The following is a 27,967-nucleotide window of genomic DNA, read 5'->3' as shown; positions in this document are numbered from 1 at the left end:
ACATAACAAAATTCATGTGGCGGGGGGGGGGGGGGTCGGGGTTCAGAGTGTGGGAGGGGATCAAGGTTGGGGCAGAGGGTGTGTGTGTGTGTGTGTGTGTGGAGTGAGGGCTCCAGCTGGGGGTGCAGGCTGCCCCTGGACTACGGTGGGGAGAGAGGACTCCGCCCGCCCCCCCCCTCCCGCCCCATAACAGCCATGCAGGGGAAGGACAAGTCCTGTCCCTCCCCAGCCCACCTGATTTCGGAGAGATCAGATTTCCTGGGGAAAGGCTTATTTCACAATCCGTGACATGTTTTTCACGGCCATGAAATTGGTAGGACCCTAACTATATACTACTGTAATTTGAGGGGAAAAGTAAATAAATTTAAATTAACTCTGGCTTTTGGAACAGGGGTGTGTGTATGTGTGTTTTCTGAAGCATAAAGATTTGTTTGTGCAAACTAGTCCCAACATTACTAAATTGTGAGCTTCTAGTAATGATAAAGCTGCAGTGCAGGTCTATAGGAGTGTATTGCTGCTTACAATTAGCGTTTTACAGTGCATCTGTAGGCACTACTTTGTATTGACTGCTATGGGCTCCTCTCACTTGGTCTTGATCTTGAGCAGGTCAGTAAACATTTGTGAAAGGTGGTAGTAAGAGTATGTTAAAAGCTAAGGAGAAGGAATGAAGTTGCTTGAAGAAATTATGAGCTTCTTCAACAGGAGGTTTTCTCCTTGAAAATATGATAAAGGCCTTTTCATATTCTGAATTTTATAATGCATTAATCTATCTGGAGAGATTTCATAGGAGTGTGAATTAGATCAGTAAGGATTTTTCTTCACTAAAAGACACAACACTTTTATCCTGTAGCATTTCTCCTTTGTAATTCAAACTTGCTTTTTGTGAGCTTGCACAGTGCAAAAGTCATTTTTATTTTAAATGTTTCTATTTTTGTGATTCTGTCTCCTGTAGAGGGTGTCTTGTTCTCAGATGCAATCCTTGCAATTTATCGATTTTACTATTTTAATAACATTGAGATCAGCAGCTCAGTTTTCCATTTTTCTCTGCACAACTATTTCTGTGCAGGGCAGTGAAGTACACATAGTATTTTACAAGACATACTTCAGGTTGTGTAATGTTTTAGTTAGAGTAGGGTTACCATACATCCATTTTTTTCCCGGACATGTCCGGCTTTTTGGTACTCAAATCCCTGCCCAGGGGGAATTGCCAAAAAGCCGAACATGTCTGGGAAAATACTCCCCCTCCCCCCTTCTTCCCCCAGTCCCGTGCTTACCTTGGCTCTGGCAGGCTGTGAGCTGCAGGTGGATTCCCCCGGCGGCGGCGGCTGCTGCTGCTCCCCCCAGACAACTCAGCTTTGTGTAGCTGAAGAGCCGAGCTTCCCCAGCGCTACCGGCTTCACGGTTTGCCGGGCAGCCCCCAGATCTCCAGACCCTGTGCCCCCGGCCGGGCGCTTCTCCAATGCAGCCGTAGCCCGGGAGGGGAAGCGCCGGGCTGGGGGTGCAGAGTCTGGAGGTCTGGGGGCTGCCAGGCAAACCGTGAAGTCGGTAGCGCTCAGGCAGCTTCGCGTGGCTGGGAGGGAGGAGGGGAAATGCGGGGCGCTCAGGGGAGGGGGCGGAGTTGGGGCGGGGACTTTGTGGAAGGGGTGGGGCCGGGCGGAGTTGGGGCAGGGCCGGAGAAGGGGCGGGTGCCAGGGCCCCGTGAAGTGTCCTCCTTTTTTAAGGTTTAAATATGGTAACCCTAAGTTAGAGCAGAGTCTGAGCGTTGAGCTCCAGGCTAGATAACCCTCTCCTCTCCAGTCACGTAAAAAATGTAACAAAGAGCCTTCTGGCTTTTTCAATAAAGTAAAATGTATATTCATTTTTAGCTTGCCTTCTAAGATTGTGTCTTAGGCAGAGCGGATTGAATTAATTTGCAGTGCTTATTTCTATGCCCAGTTTCCATCTGTAATACTATGATACTTGAAGAGAAATCAACAAATGTTTTCACTTAATATATGAAATGTTTTGGAGAACTTAGAGGCGTAAAAACTGCTGTAAGAAGAACCGAATAGACAGCTGAGTCATGGTTGCAAAGCGTGTCAGCTGGGCTTGTGCAAATTAGTAATATCTGCAATTTAGAGAACCACTCACTGAGTAATGTAGCCGTAGCGCTCTGAAAGGGATAGTTTGTTTCAAAACAAATTATCATAAAAGATTTGCGGTAATATGCTGGTTTTGTATGCTTGATTTGTTTCTGTTTAAAAACTAAGGGTGCATCTAGTTGGAGCCTGCTTCTAGAGGCCTGTCTACTCTATTGTACGAAATTGACCGGTGGATGAAAAAGCTTCCCAAAAAGGGTCCCCATGAACTGGTAAAACTGTTAGGGTAGAAAGGACAAAAGTTTCTCAATCAGCATTTCCATAACACTGTTGGAAACTCTTTCCATTGGGGTTTGTATAATGGCTAGCACGAAGGAGCTTTTATCCTGATTGAGGATGCTGGGTGCTACCTCAACATACATATTAAAGAGTAATAGTATGGCAACTTTCAACACTGATTCAGGGGGACTGTTGCTGACATCCCTTGTCAGATGCAGGTCAGTTACCTAGTGTAGGTGAGTCCTTGGAGGGGGGAAGTGTCTCATGTTGCACTGCAGTGCCCCCTTTGGTTGGCTCAGATGTGTCATTGACAAGTTCCAAAGGGAGCTCTTTCATCTTTCCTTTGCTGGAGTGATAGTCTTGCAAATTGGTGGACTGAAATAAGGATGACGTGAAATTCTTTGGCTTGGAGAATACCTAGTTGGAAGGAGGAGGAAAGTAATGAAAAATTGAATTGCTTTTGTACTGCAGCACTTGCTGCTCTATTTGCAATAGTAATTTGTTTCCCTTACTTGATAGGATGTTTCGCCTTCGAGTTCTTGCTGCTGTGGCAGGCTTAGAGGCTGTTTCCCGATGTTATCATGGAATGGCACATCCCACCAGAAGCAGGCAAAGACTTATGATGGCAGCTTTCATAGGAACAACTGCAGCAACAGCGAGTGCTGGACTCCTATGGAAGAGGTAAGTGCTCTCAGGAGTCATTCTTGAACAGAACTTCAACCTTCTGCTGCTTTGGTCCTCCGGAGAAATTAATGTGGAGTGAATTTTACCTTGATCATAGGAGCAACAGTAGACTATGCAAGGGAGCATCACTGCCTTGAGTTCCATTATGTGGAGGGGAGCAGCTCTTGAGTGGACCCCATATCCATGCATGCATCTGGACCCATATCCTACATGCAATAGAATTAGGCTCTGAGGATGTTTGGTAAATGAGCAGGAGCTTGACTAGATTCTGTGGTTACATGGATCTACTGGACAGAACCCCTTCAAGGTTTCTAAGAGTTGTCCCCGTTAGTCTAGCTACAGAAGGGCTGTGGAGCTGTCATGCCTTGCCCACTGACTGGGAAGCAGATTATGTATTCTGGCACAAAGTCTAATTAATACAGTACAGACCCGTTTATGCGCGTATGTCAGGAGTCAAGCCGTCACGACCACGTGTTAACGGATCGCGGGTTAAGAGGGCCATGCTGAAATATCTTAAGATATCTATAGATACATGTATAATTATCTAGGATTACATATGTATTCACAGTGTCCCAAATACTGCAGGCCTATCTGTTAACTGCGCTTTGCAAGAATATAAATTCAAATATGTAATCTAATAAAAACATTATTATACTACACAGGAGTGAAAGTAACTCAGGACACTTACCGGTACAGGGCGGAGGTGGCTCTGGCCCCTGGAAGAGGCAGGGCCTCAGGTGGAAGGGGCGGGGCTAGGGGGTCAGCATCCCCCAGCCAGCCCTTCCAGGCCGCCTGGTCCGCGCCACCCGGAATTTCCATGGCGATTTAAAGGGCCCAGAGCCCTTTTAAATCGCTAGCCCCGGGGAAGCTGCTCCCTTTGCCCCCCCCGCCCGTCGCAGGGACCTTAAAGCGCTGCAGCGTCCTTTGCGTGGCAGCGCTTTAACATTGCTGCATCCTCCCCCGCTCCCCCTCCTGTTGGCGGCCCAGCATTGCCGCAGCAAAGTACCATCCTTAAAGCGCCCTTTAATGTTCCTGCCCTTTTTGCCTCCCCCGTCAGTGGCCCTGCTGCCCCTTTGTGCCCCCTTTCCCCCCCCACCCCCCGTCGGCAGTAAAGATGTACAACATGTTTCCACTCTACACTTCCTGTCGATTTTCTATGTCAGTGAGTTGGTGAGCAAATCTGTAGCACTACATAGCAAGTTCCTGTACCGCGTGTTAACAAGTCTCGCATGTTAAATAGGTAGCACTGGGAGGCATGGTGCTACCGCGCGTTAAGCGGATTCGCGTGTAAACGGGTCTGTACTGTATATGGTGCTTTCACCTCTTAGGAAGCCTAGTAGGATATAGTCTTGTTTCATAAAATATGAACTTTAGGCATAAATAAAAAGCCCACTTGCTGCTTAATGCTGAGAGATTTGTGTATCCTCTTGCACCATGTTAGATTTCATTTGAGGAGTATTAGCTGAAAATGTATAGTGCAAACTGCAGCTGTAGCATTAAATACTCCTTTCTATTCATGATTCAGATGAGGCACTAAGTTACTTTGTGACCAGTGTAAGACACCATGAAATTACATTTTCACAATAGTGAACAGTGTGTAGAAATACTCAGGGTGGCACTAAGTTAGCCTCAATTGACTCTGGTTATGTTCCATGCTCTAAACAAAGCAAGCAGTAAATGTCCGTCCGCTTCCAGTTGAATTAAATGTGAAAGCTGTGGGAAGCCACTGTTATCATTGTATGCTCAGGGTCACTACAGTGCAAATACCATGATTAGTCCAAAGGTGATAGCATCATTTAGAGCATAGCTTAGTTTCATTTCTAATATTTAGGTATTATTTTATGATGATCTTATTTCCAACACAGTAGGTACACTTGCCTCTTATTTGGAATTATGGCAAGCTGTGAGAGGCAGTGATGTAATGTCTCATAATTGTTGTGTACTATTTTCTGTTCTTGCCAAGGGAGCCTACTTAACATAAACAGAAAAAGTTGTTCCATTATTTTTGCCATTCCTATAATTGGTAAGACTTAAGCTCCTTGCTAAAAGGTGTTCTCAAGAACCCGGGGGAAAGCACCATGATCCAGCACAGTCTCTTCTGATGATACCTGTTACAATTAATCTGCGTTTATATAGTGCCTTTCAATTTGAAGGACCCCAGAGCGCTTTACAGACGTTATAAAATCATGCAGCCAGCAGTGAGGTGGAATGCTGCAGCCATTCTGTGCCAATAACAAAGAAGACTGTACTGTTATATATCTCCTTTTTGGGTGGGGAAGTGAATAATCTCTCCATTTAAAACTACAGTGAGAATATTTTAGGTGCACATAACATAATTACCTAAATTAGGTTTTGGCTAGGACACTGACGTTCACATCTCTGCTCTTTTGTGGAAAATGCCATAAAAATAACCAAGTTGTCAGATATTAAATTTTATATCTCATCGGAAGGATGGCACTTGCAGCAGCACACAGAGAGCTGACAAAATCGCAAACGTAAGTGGTGTGGTAGCATACGGGTAACAGTGCGGTCTGGGGCCCAGGATTCCCCGAGTTCTAATATTCCCAGATATGCTGCTAATTTCTTTGATTTTTCTTCCTCTATTTCTTAACTAGCACAGATAAGTTAATGTTTGTAAAGTCCTTTCACTGTAAAGTGTTAGGTAAGAGACAGATATTCTGTACAGGAGTTCATTGATGCCCTGTATAATTAGATATGTACTCATGGCATTCATATAGGGTAGGCTTGTAACTCAATGAGGGGAGAAAAATTGTACTAGTTAACCTTTGAGGATAGGACAGGAAGCAAGAGGCTTAACTTGCAGCAAGGGAGGTTTAGGTTGGACATTAGGAAAAACTTCCTAACTGTCAGGATGGTTAAGCACTGGAATAAATTTCCTAGGGAGGTTGTGGAATCTCCATCATTGGAGGTTAAGAACAGGTTAGAAAATCACCTGTCAGGGATGGTCTAGATAATACTTATTCCTGCCTTGAGTGTAAGGGGACTGGACTAGGAGACTTCTCGAGGTCCCTTCCAGTCCTACGATTCTGTGATTCTATGTAATTATGTACTTGGCTGTTTAACCCAAGAAATCCCATTACCATCACAATGACAAGTTGTTTTGGTGTAGAAAATAGTTTATACTGATGCTACAAAATATTAAATAGACTGTTTCAAATAAAAACATTTTAACCTTGTGTTTAGAAAGAAATAAATGAAACAAAAGGAAAGAAACCCTACAATGTAATAAAAACGTTTTTTCAGTTGTTGGTGACAAATCGCTATGGTGCTAATCTTATTGATCATTTTCACTTGAACCACTTCACAGTTAATGGTCTTGCTGGTGGCTTGGGAAGTTCAAGAAGTGAGTTCAGTTGAATATATTTGAATACAAATAGATTTAATGACACGCTGTGTTGTGCATACCACTGAATATCATACAATAAGTATAATTGAACTACTCATAAATTATTATATAAATAAGATGTTTAGCTGAAGGAACCAACAGCATTACAGATGGCGGAGGTGTAGCAGCAGTATGGTCGACAGCTTGAGAAAGATGTGGACACACAGAGTGTCCAGAGAACAACTCAAAGGATAAAAAGTATAGATAACATGACCTATGAGCAAACTTAAAAAAAAAAAAAAAAAAAAAAAAAAACACCAAGTAGGCATGTTTAATCTTGAGAAAAGGAGACCTGGGGGGTGGGGTGAGGGGAGTGGGGAAGAAACTGATCTTCAAATATGTGAAGGTCTTTTAAAAAGAGTGATAAATTGTTCCTCACATCCACTGATGGTGGGAGAAGAAGTAATTGGCTTAATGTACAGCAAGGGAGATTTAGATTAGTTATTAGGAAAAACTGTGACTATATGGATAGTTAAGAACTGGAATAGGTAGCCAAGAGATGTTGTGGAATCCTCATCATTGGAGATTTTCAAGAACAGGTTAGACAAGTGATGGGCAACCTGCGGCCCCCACACGACCCATCAGGGTAATCCACTGGCGGGCCGTGAGACAGTTTGTTTATATTGACCGTCTGCAGGCACGGCCGCCCACAGTTCCCAGTGCCGTGGTTTGCTGTTCTCAGCCAATGGAAGCTGCGGGAAGCGGCACGGGTTGCCATTGGCTGGAAACTGTGAATCGTGGCCCCTGGGAGCTGTGGGTGGCTGTGCCTGCTGATGGTCAATGTAAACAAACTGTCTCACGGCCCGCCAGTGGATTACCCTGATGGGCCGCATGCAGCCCACGGGCCACAGGTTGCCAACCACTGGGTTAGACAAACACCTGTCAGAGATGGTCCTGTCTCTGGACAGTGGGATCAATGAGATTATCTTTTGAGATTACCTTCCAGCCTGAAATTTCTATAATTCTATATATAATGCATGCAGTGAGACTATTTTACAGTGGAAATTTTTCCCATAGAAGAATTTCACTGAAAGCAACGTTTCATGGTAGCAATTGCAGTTTGTACATTACAGTGCATTGAAACAATTTAGGACTTGCATTCATTTATATCCAAAATTACTTTTTCACAAATGTTATACATATAAATACATAAGCAATTAATGAAGCAAATCAAGATTATGTAAGATTAAAGGGAACACCCTCCAAGCTGGGAACAGTAGTTGTTTTTAAAGTGCTTCATTGCATAAACTGTTCTGTTAAGACAGTTAGCCTTTTGTAGAGATGATCTAATACAATGCTTGTTTTCCTTCAATTAGTTAAGCAAATATACTTTCATTGTTGTATGAAACCTTGCTGTGCTGCAAAGCTGAAGTCTCCTGGGGGGTTCCGGATCTTTCTTTTATTATACCATCAAAGGCAGCGTGCTTCTTTGTTATGTGACACTAATAAAGAGAGTGTGGTTTCTAATATTCTGATTAACCTTGAATGATCTATGGTTGAGGCAGTGGCACTTCATCGTGAACTAAATGAGATTCCCCATTGTGATCCTTGTCAGCAAAATGTCAGCTGTAATGCCTTTCTTAAAAAAAGATGACTTTTTTTTTTTTTTTTTTAAATTACAGCACACGGTATAGAACATGTAAATTGTAATATCCTGGAAGGTTTTTTAGAGCTCAGTCTGCTTCCTCCATAATCATAAAGATTTATTTAGTCTCCTAGAAAAATAAAAAGCTATTTAAAGGTGTATCAGTGCTTGGTGGTACTGCCATGTCAGAGTATTCAGGTCTGGTAGTGACTGAAGGAAGATCTTATGCATATCAGCCCTTTGGAAAGTTGGGGATGTTGAAGATGGTGTTTTCAGTTATTGAGGAAGGACAACAGTGCAGAAAAGAAGGGTATCTGACCTGCAACGCTTTCTAGAATTTGAAAGTAGCTTTGCGACATCCCATCTTTGGAGATAGCCTTTGCTGACTATGGGAATTATTCCATGTTTACATGAGGCATGTGTTCTATAGGAAATAGAGTTGTGCTATAATTGGGATAAGGAAGTGAATGCAATCATTTCAGAATCCCCCACCTAACTGCCTTCTTATATTGAATTACTGAATATGTGGGAAATGCAAGCAAATCCTTTTGGAATGTCTTTTGCTCAGTAGGTAAGGGATTACTCATACCTTGAGGGCCTGGACAACCCCCCTCCCTCATCAAAAATATAAAGGACAAAATAAAAGCTATACAAAGATAATTAGAGATCAGGTATTTTAATGCATTGCCAAGTATGCCAAGGATTTAATTTTTTTCACCGAGGAACTGGTAAAATTAACACACACTAGATAGAGGTAATCAAAGAGAAATGGCTGTTGATTGTATCTCTGAATCCTGTGTGGGTTTTTCCTATAGTAATCCTACTGGCTCTTTAGGAAAATCATAGTTCTTAAATATATCATAAGGGCAGAGTAGCCTCACATTTGTTAAAAATAATTGCCTTAAACTACTAATTATTAATCTAATCTCTGTATCTAAGCTGTAGCCACAATATTTTTCAGATGTCACTTTCCTAGTCAATTGGATAACTTGTCAGATGATTCACACATGGCAATGGGGAGAAAGAAATACTTGAAAAGGCCATATCATAAAAATAGAATGAGAGAGTTGTGAAAAGCTAGACTAATATCTATGCTGCCTACTAATTTTTACAGTGAAGGTTTGGCAGATATTATATTTTTCTGTATATGACATAAATTGGTGATTACATCATTAATATTGACGTTTCATTAGGCATCTTAGTACAGAGGAAGTGATGGAATTCAGGGCTTGAAAAAAATCATTCACTCTACTATTGATGAATGGAAAACTATCTCGGTGGATAGGGTGGCACTCTATTATCTCCCCCCCCCCCCCTAGAATTTAAACTTGCCTTTAAAAACAAACATTTCTAGTCTTTATGATTGCAAACAACTTTAATATAGGCTGTTGGCTGTCTCTGCCAGCTGAGGAAGAACTAGTGCCTTATCCAAAAATCTGTGTAGACCCTTCTTTCAGGGCACAGTTGGAAGAATAAAAATAAGACTCCCTAAGGAAGTCCAAAACAAAGCTATTCCCCTGACCAAAGCAGGCTGCAGGGGCCCAAAGTCCTTTCCCCTTGCATCACTCTCTGCTGCTCCAGGCCCTTGCAGCCCCTTCCTTCCTCTTCAACAGAGCCCTTTCAACCTGTCGTGCTATCTGGAGTGGCTCACAAGTATGAATGCCAACTTCAGGGTAAACTGTCAAGAAGCTGGGCAGAGACCTCCAAATGGTTGTATGTTCTATAATTGGATTTCATCAAATCCAGTAACAAGTGTGAACTCTTAAAACACTGTAACAGTCTTTCCACAGAGTCATAGGCAGTCCAAAGTGAACTTAGTGATAAATGGTTGCTATACACCAAAAATCGCAACAGTATTCAGATTACTCCCAGTCCCAAAGGACCAGCCACTTACCCCAGTCAATTTGGACGTTAGTTCTCACACCAAAGATAATACTTGTAGCCAATCCTATAGTAAATTGTCTACCGATTTATTAAGAAAATAAATGAGTTATTACAAGGTTAAAGCAGGCAAGCATATATACACAGATGAGTTAATCAGTGTTCCAAAAGGTGACAGAGTTGTAGAAATCAGTCAACTCTGAATGTCTTTTAGGACTAACCTGGGTTGACCCTGGTGATATTTGCTTCCATTTTGTAGCTCTGGCCCTGTGAGAGTCCAGACAGCAAAAGAGATGAAAAAATTTCTTGTCAGCAATTTTTATTTCCTTCTTCCAAAATTCAGTTTGGTGAGATGATCCCTTTTGCACGTAGCCTCATCATGAATGTAAGGGGCAATTAACAAAGTCTTTGTATTGTGATGTCCCACAGTGGCCCATTTAGTTTGTGTAGGCCTTAGTGATGGGCAGGAGATGACCCCACCTGACTGGGTTCACTGTTTCAGAGCAAACATGTTTTACAGTTACAAAGCAAAAATTTAAATATTGTGTGATCAATTATAATTGAGATTAACGCATGCAGCAACTTGGAAGCATATTATTAAGTCTAAACGCTAACTACATTGTTATAAGTCTAATACTTATGTTAACTGTACTAACACACAGGCCTGTACATATGTGGCTTCACCATTGCTGACAGGGCCTGTAGCAGATACACACAGAAAGATACAGTGAAAGTGCTCAAGACTCAATAAGCCTCTGGGATAATGGGTGAACTGCATCTATAGAAAACCAATTTTAGCTTAACTCATCTGAAGGAAGCGGGGAAGGGAGGAGCAGTAGAAACTTACCAGGAGCAGAACAAAGACAGCCAGGTGACCAAGAGGGGTTCAAATAAAAAAAACCCACAGGAAGATAGTGGGGAAAGGAAGAGGAAACAAGGGCCAGGAGAGGAGAAGGTCACACAATCTGGATAAGGGACTCCATGAGGGGCAGAGACAAGCCAGCGTGCAACAGCCTGCAATAAAAGGGACACCCTGTCTGCCTCCCTGGACACACATGGTTTCTCAAGGATTCACAAAGGAAGTGTGAGAGGCATCGTGGTTTCAGGTGTGTGTTTAGTATGATCTGTACTCACTGTACTTTATATGATTAAGTATTGAAGAGCATAAAGGTGTTACTCTCTAGGCAGAGAGTGTTTGTTAACTGTTTCTCAACTAACGTGTGGCCTTGAGAGAGTTAAACTGTAGCCAGATGCTTAGCAGCTCCACACCTTTGGGGTGGAGTTCCGAGAGAGGGCGTGCTTACGTGCTGTGGAGTCCGAAGGGTCAGCACTGCACCTAGAGGGGCAATATTGCTGGACAGTGGATTCCAACTCTCAGAAGGGTGGTGCCAGATAGAAGGTCTGTGCTGTAGGAATATGCCGAGCAACTCCAGGAGTGGACAGTGGCTCAACTCTAGTCAGGCTCCCAGGACTTGGTTCCAGAGCAGCAGAGGCTTTGATTCTGCTCCCAGCAGTCCTACTGACTGGCCAGGAGGGGGTACTCACTAGGATCTCTGACAGTAGGTTTTTTAACCTTGCCCCAGATAGTCTCCTTTGCTAATTTCTCTCCTTGAAGTTCCTTAATTTGGATTTTTTCATTACTTTTTAAGTAACTAAATAGACCTGATATTGAATTAAATATAAATGTCTGCTTGGTTTTGGTGGTTCCCCCTTCTTGCTGTACTAGGCAGCCAGTGTTACAATAAGAAGTATCCCAAATTCCTGAGCACACAGCTTGCCAGGAACATATGGCTATCACTTTTTAAATGACTACCTTTCAGTCTAATTTTTCATGTAATATGGTTATTTTGGGATAATATAGCTCTAAAAATAGAAATAAGAAATGTGTGCATGGTACATTGATAAGAGGCTTTACATTAAATTTGGTATATTTTCTTTCTGATGGCTTAGGAAGTCCGACCATACTGATAATAAAGGATTAAACAAGAAATGTTGTACCATTAAATCTGTGCACACTTTTAGGATAAAAATTGCTCAGCAGGTAACATTTTTAGGACTTACTAGATACCTGAAAGAATAGAAAAGAGTGATACTACTTGGAGTTGAGAAGGGAAGAAGAATAATTGTTACATATTGTTTGGCTATGCACCTTGGTAAATGAGTTCTGGAATAAAATAATGAAATATTTATGTATGGTTTTAGTATGAGATATCCTCAGAGACACCTTTTCTCCCTCCCTCTCCCCCCCCGCCGACTTTTAGAAATCATGAAAATCTGATTAGATCACAAATGTATTTTGTGACAGTTGTTGCACTTAGAGGATGTTACAAAACTGGAAGCCCACAAGAAGGCGGAAGCTATAGACCTAAACTCTGGACTAGATTGGTGAATTGGGGCTGGCGGGGTGAATTATCTCTTCATAAATAAGCATAGATAGCTATGAGGAGTGTCGTCACAATCTTTTATGAGCAGTGTACATGATATACCTGAAGTATTTAGTTGTAAATCTCTCATATCCACTACACTGACAGCAATAGTATAACAAATTAGGGTGTCAAGCGATTTAAAAAATTAACTGCGCGATTAAACAATAATAGAATACCATTTATTTAAATATTTTTGGGATGTTTTCTACATTTTCAAATATATTGATTTAAATTACAACACAGAATACAAAGTATACAGTGCTCACTTTATATTTATTTTTGATTAAATATTTGCACTGTAAAAAACAAAAGAAATAGTATATTTCAAGTCACATAATACAAGTACTGTAGTGCAATCTCTTTATAATGAAAGCTGAACTTACAAATGTAGAATTATGTAAAAAACAAACAAACCCTGCATTCATAAATAAAACAATGTAAAACTTTAGAACCTACAAGTCCACAGTTCTACTTCAGCCAATCGCTCAGACAAACAAGTTTGGTTACAATTTGCAGGAGATATTGCTGCCCATGTTTTGTTTATAATGTCACCTGAAAGTGAGAACAGGCATTCACATGGCAGTGTTGTAGCTGGCATCACAAGATATTTACGTGCTAGATGCACTAAAGATTCATATGTCCCTTCATGCTTCAACCATCATTCCAGAAGACATGCATCCATGCTGATGACGGGTTCTGCTCGATAACAATCCAGAGCAGACTGACGCATGTTCGTTTTCAGCATGTGAGTTAGATGCCACTAGCAGAGGGGTTGATTTTTCTTTTTTGGTGCTTCGGGTACTGTAGTTTCCGCATGAGTGTGTTGCTCTTTTAAGACATCTGAAAGCATTCTCCACACCTCGTCCCTCTCAGATTTTGGAAGGCACTTCAGATTCTTAAACCTTGGGTCAAGTGCTGTAGCTATCCTTCGAAATCTCACATGGATACCTTCTTTGCATTTTGTCAAATCTGCGGTTAAAGTGTTCTTAAAAGGAACATGTACTGGGTCATCACCCGAGACTGCTATAACATGAAATATATGGCAGAATGTGGGTAAAACAGAACAGGAGACATACAGTTCTCCCCCAAGGAGTTCAGTCACAAATTTCATTAACGCATTATTTTTTTAACAAGCGTCATCAGCATGGAAGCATGTCCTCTGGAATGGTGGCCGAAGCATGAAGGGGCATACGAATGTTTAGCATATCTGGCACGTAGATACCTTGCAACGCCGGCTATGTGCCATGTGAACGCCTGTTCTCATTTTCGGGTGACGTAAATAAGAAGCAGTCAGCATTATTTCCTGTAAATGTAAACAAACTTGTTTGTCTGAGCAATTGGCTGAACAAGAAGTAGAACTGAGTGGACTTGTGGGCTCTAAAGTTTTACTTTTTTTTTTTTTTTTTTTTTTTTTTTTTTGAGTTCAGTAACAAAAAAAAAAATCTACGTTTAAGTTGCACTTTCACGATAAAGATATTGCACTACAGTTCTTGAATGAGGTGAACTGAAAAATACTATTTCTTTTGATTTTTACAGTGCAAATATTTGTAATAAAAATAATAAAGTGAGCACTGTACACTTTGTATTCCGTGTTGTAACGGAAATTAATATATTTGAAAATGTAGAAAAACATCCAAAAATATTTAATAAATGTCAATTAGTATTCTATTGTTTAACAGTGCGATTAATCGCAATTACTTTTTTTAATCACAGTTAATTTTTTTGAGTTAATCATGTGAATTAACTGTGATTAATCAATAGCCATATAATAAATATCTTTAAAGGTGGGTTTAAAAGCAGATCCTGTGCAGTCTGTCTGCTGCTGCTTATGACTCAATCACTCTATCTCGTTCTCACTTTCTACCCTGGCATTATTCTGTGCTGTCTTGGTTCTCATGTCTTCCTGTGTACAGGGTGTTCCATTGTTTGGTCTCTCTTTCACTGTCTTGGTAACTTTTAGGATTCTGTGTTTGATCCACTGTTCTTCTCCACCCATGCTTTCTCTCTGCTTTCCTTTAGGTAAGCTTATCTGTTCTCATAGCTTCAGCTATTATCTCTGTTCAGATGTCCTGCAAATCTACTTCTTCCCTTCTGCCTCTCCAACCTTCTCTCCTTGGGCAATCTCACATTGTCTTCCTGATATCTTCCTGAAAATTGTACACTGGAGAATATTATCTGTCCTCACAAACCCTTTTTCCCTGCTCTCACTCCTTTTCAACAGCTTCACCATCTTCCCAATCATACAGATTCATAATCTCAGGCCTTGTTTATGCTAGAAAAGTTTTGCTGGTATAGCTATCCTCTCAAATCCTCCCAGTGTTGGGGTATTTGAATAAATTTTTGCATGCACACATCTTGGTCTGAGCTAGGGAATTCACTGTTTAAACCTGGTTCTTAAATGTCACTTTACATTTTACTTTTGGCTATTATGTTTTTGAAACAATATGGGTGCCCTCTGGTGGCTAATCTAACACCTGTAGCTTCCTCTGATGTTAACTACGGTAGTGTGTAGTCAGTGATTAGATTTTTTCGTATTTATTTGGCATTGAGCTGAAATACTGGTGGCATTTTTTGTTCCCTCCTGCCCCCACCATTGACAAACATTTTCAGCATTGAGTTTGAAACTGTATCGCCCCAAAACACTTTGCATTTCTCAATAATATTTAAATAACCTCTTTTGGAAGGAAAATATAATGACATTTTATGCATAGTGGTCGTTGAGTAACCTTGCTCCTAATTTCCTGATTTAATAGTTAAGAAATAGACTCATAGAATTGGAAGGGACCTCGAGAGGTGATCTAGTCCAGCCCCCTGCACTACTGGCAGGACTGAGTATTATCTAGACCATTCCTGACAGTTGTTTGTCTAGCTTGCTCTGTGAAGTCTCCATCATTGGAGATTTTTAAATCTCGTTAGGCAATTTAGTCAAGTGCTTAACTACCCTCAAAGTTAGGAAGTTTTTCCTAAAATCCAACCTAAACTTCCCTTGCTGCAATTTAAGCCCATTGCTTCTTGTCCTATCCTCAGAGGTTAAGAAGAACAATTTTTCTCCCGCCTCCTTGTAACAATTTTTTATGTATTCGAAAATGGTTATCATGTCCCCTCTCTTTTTTATTTTCTAGACTAAACAAACCCAATTTTTCCATCTTCCCTCATAGATCATGTTTTCTAGACCTTTAATCATTTTTGTTGCTCTTCTCTGGACTTTCTCCAATTTGTCCACATCTTTCCTGAAATGTGGTGCACAGAACTGGATACAATACTCCAGCTGAGGCCTAATCAGCGCGGAGTAGAGCAGACGATTACTTCTTGTGTCTTGCTTACAACACTCCTGCTAATACATCCCAGAATGATGTTCACTTTTTTTGCAACAGTATTACGCTCCTGACACCTATTTAGCTTGTGATCCACTATGACCCCCAGATCTCTTTCTGCAATACTCCTTCCTTGGCAGTCATTTCCCATTTTGTATGTGTACAACTGATTGTTCCTTCCTAAGTGGAATACTTTGCATTTTTCTTTATTGAATTTCATCCTATTTACTTCTGACAATTTCTCCGGTTTGTCCAGATCATTTTGAATTTTAATCCTATCCTCCAAAGCACTTGCAACCCCTCCCAGCTTGGTATCTCTATGCCATTATCTAAATAATTGATGAAGATATTGAACAGAACTGGACCCAGAACTGATCCCTGTGGGACTCCACTTGATATTCCCTTCCAGCATGACTGTGAACCACTGATAACTACTTTCTGGGAATGGTTTTCCAACCAGTTTTGCACCCACCTTACAGTAGCTCCATCTAGGTTGCATTTCCCTAGTTTATGACAAGGTCATGTGAGACGGTATCTAAAGTCAAGCTAACTGTGCTAATTTTAACTTGAATATTTGAAGTGTTAACTTTCTTTCTGTTTTTTAAATTTTTGTACTAGTATCACAAGTTTATATGACTTAACTGGATTTGGGATTTTTTTTTTAATGTCATTTGATAGACAGTCTCTGCTAGGTTGGGTTCGACTTAAGATGTCCATGGTCATCTGGGTTCCTAGAGTGATTTATAGGTCTCATCTGTTACCACCTTGCTAACCTACTGTCAACCTCCTTCCGTTTCTGGTAATAGGCCTGATGTGGGAGGTACTTTAAGAGCCCTGCCAGATGTGTAAGTAGTCCTATTGGCTTCTTGCTATGTTGCAGGATTGAGTCCATAGTCTGCACAATAACAAGTAGCAAATGCTACAATGACTTTATGTACTATTATAATCATGCAACTTATGTATTTCTTGACAATGTGAGATTAGTGTCCTTACTGAATAATCTAGGAAAGATCTACGATAAATGATGAATAGCTTTTCAGAGTTAATGTCCCACCTCTGACAGATACTTGAAGTTTCTCTTTTTAAAAATAAGTTAATGCTTGTGTAGCTTGTCAAGACAATAAAATCTGAGGCTACACTACAAACTTTTGCCAGGATGGCTATGTCAGTCAGGGGTGTGATTTGTGATAGATATAGCTTTCCTAGCAAAAGCCCTTTGTGTGGGACAGTTACACTGACAATAGTTTTTCATTTGGGTGGCTGGAATAAGCTATATCTGCAAAAGCACAGTTTTGCGAATATAAGCTGTGTTAATGCTAGGAGTGATTTGCTGGTATAGTACACCAACATAGCTATACTGGTAAAGCCTTCCAAATATAGACCTGGTCTTACTGAATTTGAAGTGATACTTTTCACTAACTTGCACACACAGTCTTGCAGTGTTTATTATTTGCATTGTGGTAAATGCTCACACTTAGTTACTGGCCACCCGTGGGGAGAAAGGCAAAATCCTTTCCTTGAGGAGCTTATAATAGAAGAAGATGAAAGGGTGGGGTAAGGATAAAATATAATCATACTTCTTTGGTTTTTGTTCATATAAACTATCTGCAACTTGCCTAGTACACCTCTACCCCGACATAACGCTGTCCTCGGGAGCCAAAAAATCTTACCGCGTTATAGGTGAAACCGCGTTATATTGAACTTGCTTTGATCCGCCGGAGCGCGCAGCCCACTTCCCCGGAGCACTGCTTTACATTGTTATATCCAAATTCATGTTATATCGGGGTAGAGGTGTAGCTAGATATTGGTTAGATAACTTTGTGTAGATGATGTACCGGGAGATTTGGGCAAACCAGTAAAGAACTTTGGGTTGAAAGAACCCCGGGTAACAATGTCATTGTAGAAATGGGTCTTGAGCAGTGGGTAGTGGCCTGATAGTACTTTACTCCAATTTTACAGCTGCTGAAATCTCAGGTGAGGTTCAGTAACATAAAATTTAGCAGCTTTGGATTCACAGTTAGCTGAGTAGGCTATCATGCTTTAGAGTGCACATACTGTCAAGATATTGATTTAGAGAGACAAGGTGGGTGAAATAATTTTTTTTTTTTTAATTGGACCTGAAGAAGAGCTCTTTGTAAGCTCGAAAGCTTGTCTCGCTCACTCATAGGAGCTGGCCCAATAAAAGATATTACCTCACCTACCTTGTCTCTATAATACCATGGGACCAACACAGTTACGGTAATACTGCATACAAGATGTTCATTTATTATTTTGGAGGAGCAAATGCAGCTGAGTAGCCTGAAGCTAAAAACCTGAGTAAAATCAAAATATAGGAAGTGTAAAGTTTAATAAATGTACATTTTGAAACACCGAAGAGTAGAAAAGAATGGATGAAATACTAAGTGAGGAAAAAACAGATGGGTATTTCAAGGAATTTTATTTTCTCATTATTCCTTTCTCCACAAAGTCTGTTAAGCACATTCAATAACTTGATTTTGCTGGTTGATTTGAAGTTATGCATGTTATCATACAGAACGTAATGACTACACACTGGTCTTCAGTAAGGTCTGTGCAGGAATCCAATTTACATATGCTGATGGCTACTGGCACAAAATATAGCTTAACAACATTAATCTTCCTGTGCTGGTTTTAATATGGTCATTTATTTTTGTTGGCATGAGATGGAAAACCAGTCTTTTTGTGTGTAAGTATTTTTTGTATAGTATTATAATTAAATACTTGTAATATGGTAGTGCCCAAAGGACCCAATCTGGATTGGGGCCTCATGGTAGTGGATGCTGAACAGACTAGAAAAAACAATTTCTACCATGAATTGTCAAAAGATACAAACCAATAAAGAGTAGGGGCCGGAGTTACAATATGATGGGTTTAACTATAGAGGTAGGGAAAGCAAATGAATCTCGTGAAGAATTGGTACAGCTTTTTTAGATATTGTCACAGATCCTAGCTCCCTGCTGGCCACCCACTAGGACTACTGTGAGGGGAATCCATGCCTCTGTGCTTTGGATTCTCTGGAGTGTGTTTAGCTTCTGGAACCTCAGCAGATTGCAGCACTGGTTTCTCTGATGGCCTCTCTGGCATGTTTTCTGGGCACTCATTGTCTGCTACCACTTCTTAGAAATGGAGTTGCGCAGTCCACCTCCCTAGGCTACCAGGTCAATGACCAGTGGTGATCCCTGATATAACCCAGTAATTTAAATGTACCCCTTGCCCAGAATGTCTAGTATTTCTCAGGGGTTTGCAGTAGCTATGAAGCACTCAGCGCATACACTCATATATTTTGCACAGGGTCTAACACCTTTTTGCACTTTTATGCTTAATCATGTAAAGCACAGGAAAGTACAGATCATACAAACACAAAAAAACACTAAACTCATGTCCCTTACTTTCTAGCTCACCCTTCCCTTCTGAGTCCTTGGGGAACTATCAGGATCCAGGAAAGCAGGGTATCCTCTGCCTCAGCATGCTGGGTTGCTTCTCTATCATGAGAAAAAGAACCCCTGACTAGACTAGACAAGATGTATTTCCAAGTCTTCACAGTTAGATGCACTTTAAAAAAAAGTGAGGATAAGAAGCAGAGAGAAAAGGAATAGCAAAAGGAAAGACTTGGAGTTGCAGCTAGCAAGAGATGTTAAGAGTAACAAGAAGGGTTTCTTCAGGTATGTTAGCAACAAGAAGAAAGTCAAGGAAAGTGTGGACCCCTTACTGAATGCGGGAGGCAACCTAGTAACAGAGGATGTGGAAAAAGCTAATGCACTCAATGATTTTTTTTTTTGCCTCTGTCTTCACGAACAAGGTCAGCTCCCAGACTGCTGCACTGGGCAGCACAATATGGGGAGAAGGTGACCAGCCCTCTGTGGAGAAAGAAGTGGTTCGGGACTATTTAGAAAAACTGGACAAGCACAAGTCCATGGGGCCGGATGCGCTGCATTCGAGGGTGCTAAAGGAGTTGGCGGATGTGATTGCAGAGCCATTGGCCATTATCTTTGAAAACTCATGGCGATCGGGGGAGGTCCCAGATGACGGGAAAAAGGCTAATGTAGTGCCCATCTTTAAAAAAGGGAAGAAGGAGGATCCGGGGAACTACAAGCCAGTCAGCCTCACCTCAGTCCCTGGAAAAATCATGGAGCAGGTCCTCAAGGAATCAATTATGAAGCACTTAGAGGAGGGGAAAGTGATCAGGAACAGTCAGCATGGATTCACCAAGGGGAAGTCATGCCTGATGAACCTAATTGCCTTCTATGATGAGGTAACTGGCCCTGTGGATGAGGGGAAAGCAGTGGATGTGTTATTCCTTGACTTTAGCAAAGCTTTTGATACAGTCTGCCACAGTATTCTTGCCAGCAAGTTAAAGTAGTATGGGCTGGATGAATGGACTATAAGGTGGATAGAAAGCTGGCTAGATCGTCGGGCTCAACGGGTAGTGATCAACAGCTCCATGTCTAGTTGGCAGCCGGTTTCAAGTGGAGTTGCCCCAGGGGTCAGGCCTGGGGCCGGTTTTGTTCAATATCTTCATTAATGATCTGGAGGATGGCATGAACTGTAGTCTCAGCAAGTTTGCAGATGACACTAAACTGGGAGGAGTGGTAGATATGCTGGAGGGTAGGGATAGGATACAGAGGGACCTAGACAAATTAGAGGATTGGGCCAAAAGAAATGTGATGAGGCTCAACAAGGACAAGTGCAGAGTCCTGCACTTAGGACGGAAGAATCCCATGCACTGTTACAGACTAGGGACCGAATGGCTAGGAAGCAATTCTGCAGAAAAGGACCTAGGGGTTACAGTGGACAAGAAGCTGGATATGAGTCAACAGTGTGCCCTTGTTGCCAAGAAGGCTAACGGCATTTTGGGCTGTATAAGTAGGGGCATTGCCAGCAGATCGAGGGACATGATCATTCATTCCCCTCTATTCGACATTGGTGAGGCCTCATCTGGAGTACTGTGTCCAGTTTTGGGCCCCACACTACAAAAAGGATGTGGAAAAATTTGAAAGAGCCCAGCGGAGGGCAACAAAAATGATTAGGGGGCTGGAACACATGACTTATGAGGAGAGGCTGAGGGAACTGGGGGTACATCTATACTTACCTCCAGGTCCGGCGGTAAGCAATTGATCTTCTGGGATCGATTTATCACGTCTTGTCTAGACGTGATAAATCGATCCCGGATTGATCCCGGAAGTGCTCGCCGTCGACGCCGGTATTCCTGCTCCGCGAGAGGAGTACGCGGAGTCGATGGGGGAGCCTGCCTGTAGCTGAAGTTGCGTATCTTACGTTCGAAGTGGGAGGTTAGTGTGGACCAGCCCTGGGATTGTTTAGTCTGCAGAAGAGGAGAATGAGGGGGGATTTGATAGCTGCTTTCAACTACCTGAAAGGGGGTTTCCAAAGAGGATGGATCTAGACTGTTCTCAGTGGTACCTGATGACAGAACAAGGAGTAATGGTGTCAAGTTGCAGTTGGGGAGGTTTAGGTTTAGTTTAGGAAAAACTTTTTCACTAGGAGGGTGGTGAAGCACTGGAATGGGTTACCTAGGGAGGTGGTGGAATCTCCTTCCTTAGAGGTTTTTAAGGTCAGGCTTGACAAAGCCCTGGCTGGGATGATTTAGTCGGGGATTAGTCCTGCTTTGAGCAGGGGGTTGGACTAGATGACTTCCCGAGGTCCCTTCCAACCCTGATATTCTATGATTTTAAGACGGGGAAGAGTTAGTGAGCTGATGTGTTTTCAATGATGTCTCACAGCGATCGGTTCTTGGCCCTATGCTATAAAACATTTTTATCAATGACCTGGAAGAAAACAAAATCATCACTAATAAATTGGAGGATAACACAAATTGGGGGGAGTTGTAAATAATAAAGAGGACAGACCACTGATTCAGAGCTTTTTGTGTCACTTACCTGTCTGGTTTTAAGATTAAGTTGGATAAGTTTATGGAGGGAATGGTTTAATGATAAAACATAGTAGCCAATGAAAACCAAGCAATGGTACATGAACAGCATAATGGCCAACAAGGGTCAGGCTAGAGACTCTTGCCTATATGCTCGGGGTATTACTGATCGCCATATTTGGGGTCGGGAAGGAATTTTCCTCCAGGGTAGATTGGCTGGGCCTCTGGAGGTTTTTCGCCTTCCTCCGCAGCATGGGGCAGGGATCACTAGAAGGAGGGTCTCAGCCGATTGAAGTCACTAAAACACAGGATTGGGGACTTCAACGGTAGAGTCCAGGGAAGGGTCTTGCGGCCTGCAGCATGCAGGGGGTCAGACCAGATGATCATAATGGTCCCTTCTGACCTTAATGTCTATGAGTCTATGATAAACTGGGCACAAACAACACGAATTTTTATGTAAATTATACATCTAAGAGCAAAGAATGTATGCCATGCTTACAAGATGGGGCACTCTATCCTGGGAAGCAGTGATTCTGAAAAAGATTTGGGGGTCATGGTGAATAATCAGCTCAAGGTGAGCTCCCGATGTGATGCTGTGGCCAAAAGAGCTAATATGATGCTGGGATTCATAACCAGGGGAATCTCAAGTAGGAGCAGAGAGGTTATTTTACCTGTGTATTTGGCACTCATGTGAATGCTGCTGGAATACTGTGTCCAGTTCTGGTGCCCAAAATTTAGGAAGAATGTTGATAAATTGAGGAGAGTTTAGAGAGGAGCCCCGAGAATGATTAGAAGATTAGAAAACCTGCCTTATAGTGACAAACTCCAAGAGCTTGATCTATTTTGCTCAAGAAAGAAGATTAAGGGGTGACTTGATTACAGTCTATATACCTGGGGAACAAATTTTTAATAATATCTTCAGTCTAGCAGAGAGAGAGATAACATGATACAGCACCTGGAAGTTGAAGCTAAACAAATTCAGACTGGAAATAAGGTATACATTTTTGACAGTGAGAGTAATTAATCATTTAAACCATTTAGCAAGCATCATGGTGGATTATCTATCACTGACCATTTTAAAATCAAGACTGGATGTTTTTCTAAAAGATATATTCTAGGAATTATTTTGGGGGAGTTCTAATACCCGTGGTAAACAGGAGGTCAGACTTGATGATCACATGGTCCCTTCTGACCTTGAAATCTATGAATCATATTACATAATAATGGGCTTTGAAGAAAACATCTATAATCAGAGAACATTTCCTAACATATATGATAGCTATTCTGAATTGTTTCTCTGAGAATGTAATGAAGCTGTTCACAGGTTCAGTTTTTTGTATTGTCTGCATAGTCCTTCATTTGATTCATTTTTAAAAGCTGTCTGAATAAAGGCATTTCTTTATTTCAGAGAAAGTACTGTGAAAGAGTGAATCTTTGTTCGTTTTTAGAAAATGTCTTTAAATGGAGGAAATGTGATGTCCTGTTTTAATTTTTTTGTATTGGCTTTCAGCAGTTTTAATGTGTGCTGCTCCCTACAACAGAATCCTCTTCATTTGTACAGACTCTGCAGAACATGAAAACATGTCTTTTTATATCTCAGTTATGAGTATCAGATGATCATAGGAATGTACAGTACTGGATGGGCATCAATTTATTAACTTCATGAATTAATTTCAAAATGCAGAATAAATTCTAATGCAGAAAAACACTAACACTAGTTGAGAAGATATTTTGATTATAAGCATCTGTGCTCAACTCCCAATTATCTAGGAAAAATATTACCACTTGGATTCTTCCTCTCTGCCCATGAATGAGCATTTTTCTGAAAGTTTGATCAAATTCATTTCAGCTGTATGAAGGACAAAATAATTTATAACAAGATAAAATTTTCCAATCTACTTTTTGAGTTTAAGAAATCTGAAATTAATCTAGTCAAGTCCTAGTATTTGATATACTATAGTTATTTGTAAATTCAATTTCTTCCAAGTTAAATAGACACTGGAAATGTGTGGGGAAATAATTGCCCAAGTCTATGGAACTTTATCCCTTAATTTTATAGGTACTTTTGGGCAATCACAGGATTTTAAAACGAATCCGTTCAAAATGCACAGAGAAACAACACAGTGCTTACCAAGGTCCAATTCTTGCACTGCTTAGCAAAGGGCCTTACTCTTATGTAGTAGCTTCTTTCACAAAAAGTCCCACTGAAATCAGGGAAATATTTGCTGAATAAGGGTGGTAGATTCTGTCCCTAACTTGTTGGTTTTTATTTAGAAGTTGTAAATAAAATTAATTTAGTCCATCGTTTGTGTGTGTGTTTAAAAAAAAAAAAGTATAAAATCTTCCCTCCCTCCTTACATCATCCCTAAACCTCAGAGATCTTTCTCCTTCTACATCTTCTCCTCCCCTTCTGTGAAAATCTTCCCAATCCCTCAAATGATCTTCTTTCCTTTCTTCCTACACATGTGTCTTGAGAGAGGAAAAACAAATATTTGATAGATTTTTTTAATTACTCAAATTTTACATTTTAATAAGTGTTTAAGGATCTAAAAATAAGCATGTTAGCTGAACATTTTTATTAAAATGGTCAGCTATGAAATATTACCCCTTTAAGTCCAATGATAATTTAAAAGTCAGCATGCCATTGTGCTTAATCTGAGAAGTTTGTGGCTTTTATAGTCATTCTTTTAGTTTGTTGCAGCACTGATTTGGTTCTCGTTCATGAAAATATCTTTCCAACCAGAAGGGCTATTAAATGTATACTTAAATTCTCCAGAAAACATTGAAATCTTAGCAGAGCCATAATGAACACTGAAATATAGAATTACCATGGCACACATTGCCAGTACTTCAGCTATAGTCATTTCCAAATAGTGTAGTTGCCGTGCATGATATTCTGGTTCCTACTAGCCTTTTAAATAACCCCCCTGGCTATGGTGCTCTGCATGCATATAGCAGCTACACATACGTTGATATCCCATCTAATTTCAATGTTTAATACTTTTAAGTAAATGTACTTATGGTTCAGTCCTACACTACTTACTCAGATAGACTTCCAGCAAAATCAGTAGTTTTGCCTGAATACAGGGTCAGTATATTAGATGTTTTGTTATGGAGAGTTCTATTAAATATCAGTGTTAAATGCAAGTTAAAGATCCTGAAGAGAAGGAAGAACTTTCACTAAAAGTCTTGGTGTGGTGGATTCTAGGTCTTCTCTAGTCTCCCATTGCCTTGTTGTAAAGTGAGGTATAGGAAACACAAAGCTCTGTGGTCACAGAAGGGGAGTCCATTAACAAGGATGATCTTGTAGTTGTAATGTATTAAGGGCTATACTTTAGAGAAATCCCTTTCTATGGTTAAAGTCTCCAGGATCTCAGTCAACATAACTGCCTCCAACCATCCACCCTTTCCCTTACTCTGTCGCAGAAAAATATATTTTTTTTTTTAATAACTTTGAGTGCCTAAAAGGCAATCAGACATGCTCAAAACCGCAATCTTTCTCTCTTGGGTCATTCAGCTTGCCGAATGTCCTGTCTCCATTTGCCTCCACATGGCACAGGTAAGGAATGCATCTTGTAAATTGTGAAACTTCAGACACTAAAATTGACAGAAATTACATTTGATTAAAGTGTGAATCAGAAATTCAGTATCAATGTCCTGATTTCAAAATTGAACTACGTATTTTATTTTGCTCTTTTAAATGTGATTCATGGTTGGCCTGGCATAACAAACTGGGGAATATATGTATTTTTTATGAATATCGTGCATGCCTCTGTGTGTTTGCTGGTTTACTGGGTATGGATTTAGATCAAAAGGGGTTGTTAAAGGAACCAAACAGGAAGGTAAAACAATGGCCTCTGTAAGGAGCATTTCTGCAAACACTCAAGCACAATAGCTAGGCTTATAGCTGTGACGATGTGACTCCTTAGACCCGAACTGGGTGATACAGTTGTTTTGAGGTGTAGAAGAGAACCTTGGAGGCCTAGAAGAGGATGAGGTCAAGTGAGGGCCACTACCCCAGAAATGTCAGTGAGAGCTGACCGGGAAAACACACAAGACAATCTGTATCTTTCAAACAGAGAGAGGAGTTGGGGTGGACTGAGGGGAATTTACAAAAGCTGGGTAGGAAAGATTAAGATTTAAGATCCATGTGTTTAGGCCTCTTATTGTTTTTATCCTTTCCTCTACTGGCCTTGTAACTTTTGGTGAATGAATAAACAATACTTTGTTTTGAAGATGCTCTTTTTGAGTCACTTTAATTAATTTGCTGGTCAGAGGTCCCTGGAGTGAAAGGGCTTATGGGTGCCAAATGCAGTTTGGACTGTCACATTAACACGGTGGGAAATGGGGACTGATTCCCAGAGACCAAGTCCCAAAGTGGTTGGACCATGTGGTTCCACACCAAGTGACATGCAGGAAGCTAGGTCTGTCACCTAAGGAGTGCACTCGAGGGTTTAAAGGGGACCAAAGAGTTCATCCTGTAACTGACACCATGTTATATTGAATATGTACTGCACTTAGAGATAGTTGCATGAAGAGACACTTCAGAAATGTAAATTTATTTGATTAACTAGGATAGACCTACATGCCTTTCTTCAGAAGTGTTGGTAGTAGTAATCCTGCAAATAGTATTTGTCTCCCTCCCTCTCACTAGATCTCATCGGCTATGAGTGCATGAAATGTCAGTCAGCACAGCAATCAAGTTTTGTTTTGGTTCAGCAACCCTTACATCAGTCTTTGAAAGCATCTCTTCAAGCGTCAGTGATTCCATATGCATTGGAATAAATTCCATATTTCAAAATATGGGAATTAAGATTAAAAGGAGTCTGATTACTAGGACTCAAGATAATGGCTTACCATCTTAACATCTGCAGATATTCACACTAGGTAACACTTGTAAAATAAAACATACATGTTTTTATAACTTGCCCAGTAACTTCTTTCTACATCGCAAGACTATTTTAAAGATACGGCTTAGACTCAGAGTTGTCTCTTTCTTTAACCTTTGAATGTTGTTCATTATGCAGTGGTCTGAATTCTGTATTTGATATCCGTGTACAGACAGGAAAATGGTTGAGTGCCACAAATTCAGCACTTTGACTCAAGCAACATCAAGTAGTGTGAAAGATAATGAAGGAAATGGTATGTTTTCAACAGACGAGTCTTTAAAAAATGTGAATGTGTTCTCAAAAGCTGGTTAGTGGATTATGATCCATTTTTTCAGCACACTGGTAAATGGTTCACCTAATTAAGAGGGTTGCTGAACCTGCTGAAGCTGAAAAAAAGTACCTTAAAGGTACTTCCCGTTCTTGGAGGCTGTCCTGCCTATATTTGTATATAATATGCATTCTATACAGCCCAAATAATCTTGAGTTTGTGAAATTTAAAGTAGCTTTTAAATACATAAAGGGCAAAGTCTGAGAACGCGACATGGGATTTACCTTTAAGGACCCAATTTTAGTCACCCAACCCAGCATACTACTAATACTGTGTCTGTTCTATATTATGGTCCTTAGTGACATGCAAATATTGTTTCTGTGGCATCCCTTTACTGAGATAGTTGGATCAATCATGCTTCCCATGAGACCGAATGAGCAGTATGACAGCAAGGTTCAGCTCTACTGGCTTTAGGATTAGAGAAAGTGAGCACTGCTATCTTGGATGTAAAGCTTTTTACATTATTTAATGTGTTGCTCAGAGTATCTTAGAGCAAAAAGACTTTAAAAAGTGAATTTAGTTCCTATAATTGAAAAACTCCTGTTAACCCCTGACACGAGTCCCATGACTCCCCATTGTCACATCCCCCTCTTTATAAAAAATAAAAGGAGCAAGCTGCTTTGAGCATGCACATTCTTACCTCACCCAAATAGTTCTTTGATGAGATCCAAAGATGTCTTAAAGTAGTCCTAGGGGATGATATGGTATTTTAAGGGAGACCTAGAGAGGTGGTTTTTGGATGACATCAAGATCATGGTTAATATCTAGCTTCAGTTGATGCCTTTATGAAGTGGGAACTCTGAAACTGAGAGTAGATGATAAATATTGTTGTTCCTCGGACAATATTGTTGCCCCTAGGGCTTGTAAGTGAACGGCAGACACCACTTATTGGGTCAATGTGATGTACCCTTCCCTATCTACCCACTTGCATGTCATACATCATTTGAAAGCTTATGATGTCTACTTTAAGATGAGGTAAGAAGTGAAGCTGCCAAGTGGTGCTGTTACCATAGAAATTAGGATATAAAATGACATTGTCAACACGTTAAAATGACTGCTTGAAAATATTTGCATTCATTTCTGTTATTATTTCAAGACATAAAATTACTGTACAGACAAGATGTCTTGGTGGATGAAGGGAACAGGAAGCAAAGATTTCAGTAATAAGATTGTGCATAGCAGGAGCTGCCCCTAT

The 27,967-nt window shown here is 40.7% G+C and overlaps 1 protein-coding gene across 1 annotated transcript in view; it reads left to right on the top strand.

Annotated features, from left to right (window-relative positions):
• The window catches only part of MICU1 (mitochondrial calcium uptake 1), a 221,834-nt gene that overhangs the window by 34,253 nt on the left and 159,614 nt on the right, over nucleotides 1-27,967 (top strand). The window contains exon 2 of the mRNA XM_054033805.1: nucleotides 2,877-3,038. Within this exon, the coding sequence (XP_053889780.1) occupies nucleotides 2,877-3,038 (162 nt within the window). The remainder of the gene's footprint in view (nucleotides 1-2,876; nucleotides 3,039-27,967) is intronic.

The sequence above is a fragment of the Malaclemys terrapin genome, chromosome 7 (assembly GCF_027887155.1).
Source record: "Malaclemys terrapin pileata isolate rMalTer1 chromosome 7, rMalTer1.hap1, whole genome shotgun sequence".
Taxonomy (NCBI): Eukaryota; Metazoa; Chordata; order Testudines; family Emydidae; genus Malaclemys; species Malaclemys terrapin.
This window is presented reverse-complemented; position numbering and strand designations above follow the sequence as displayed.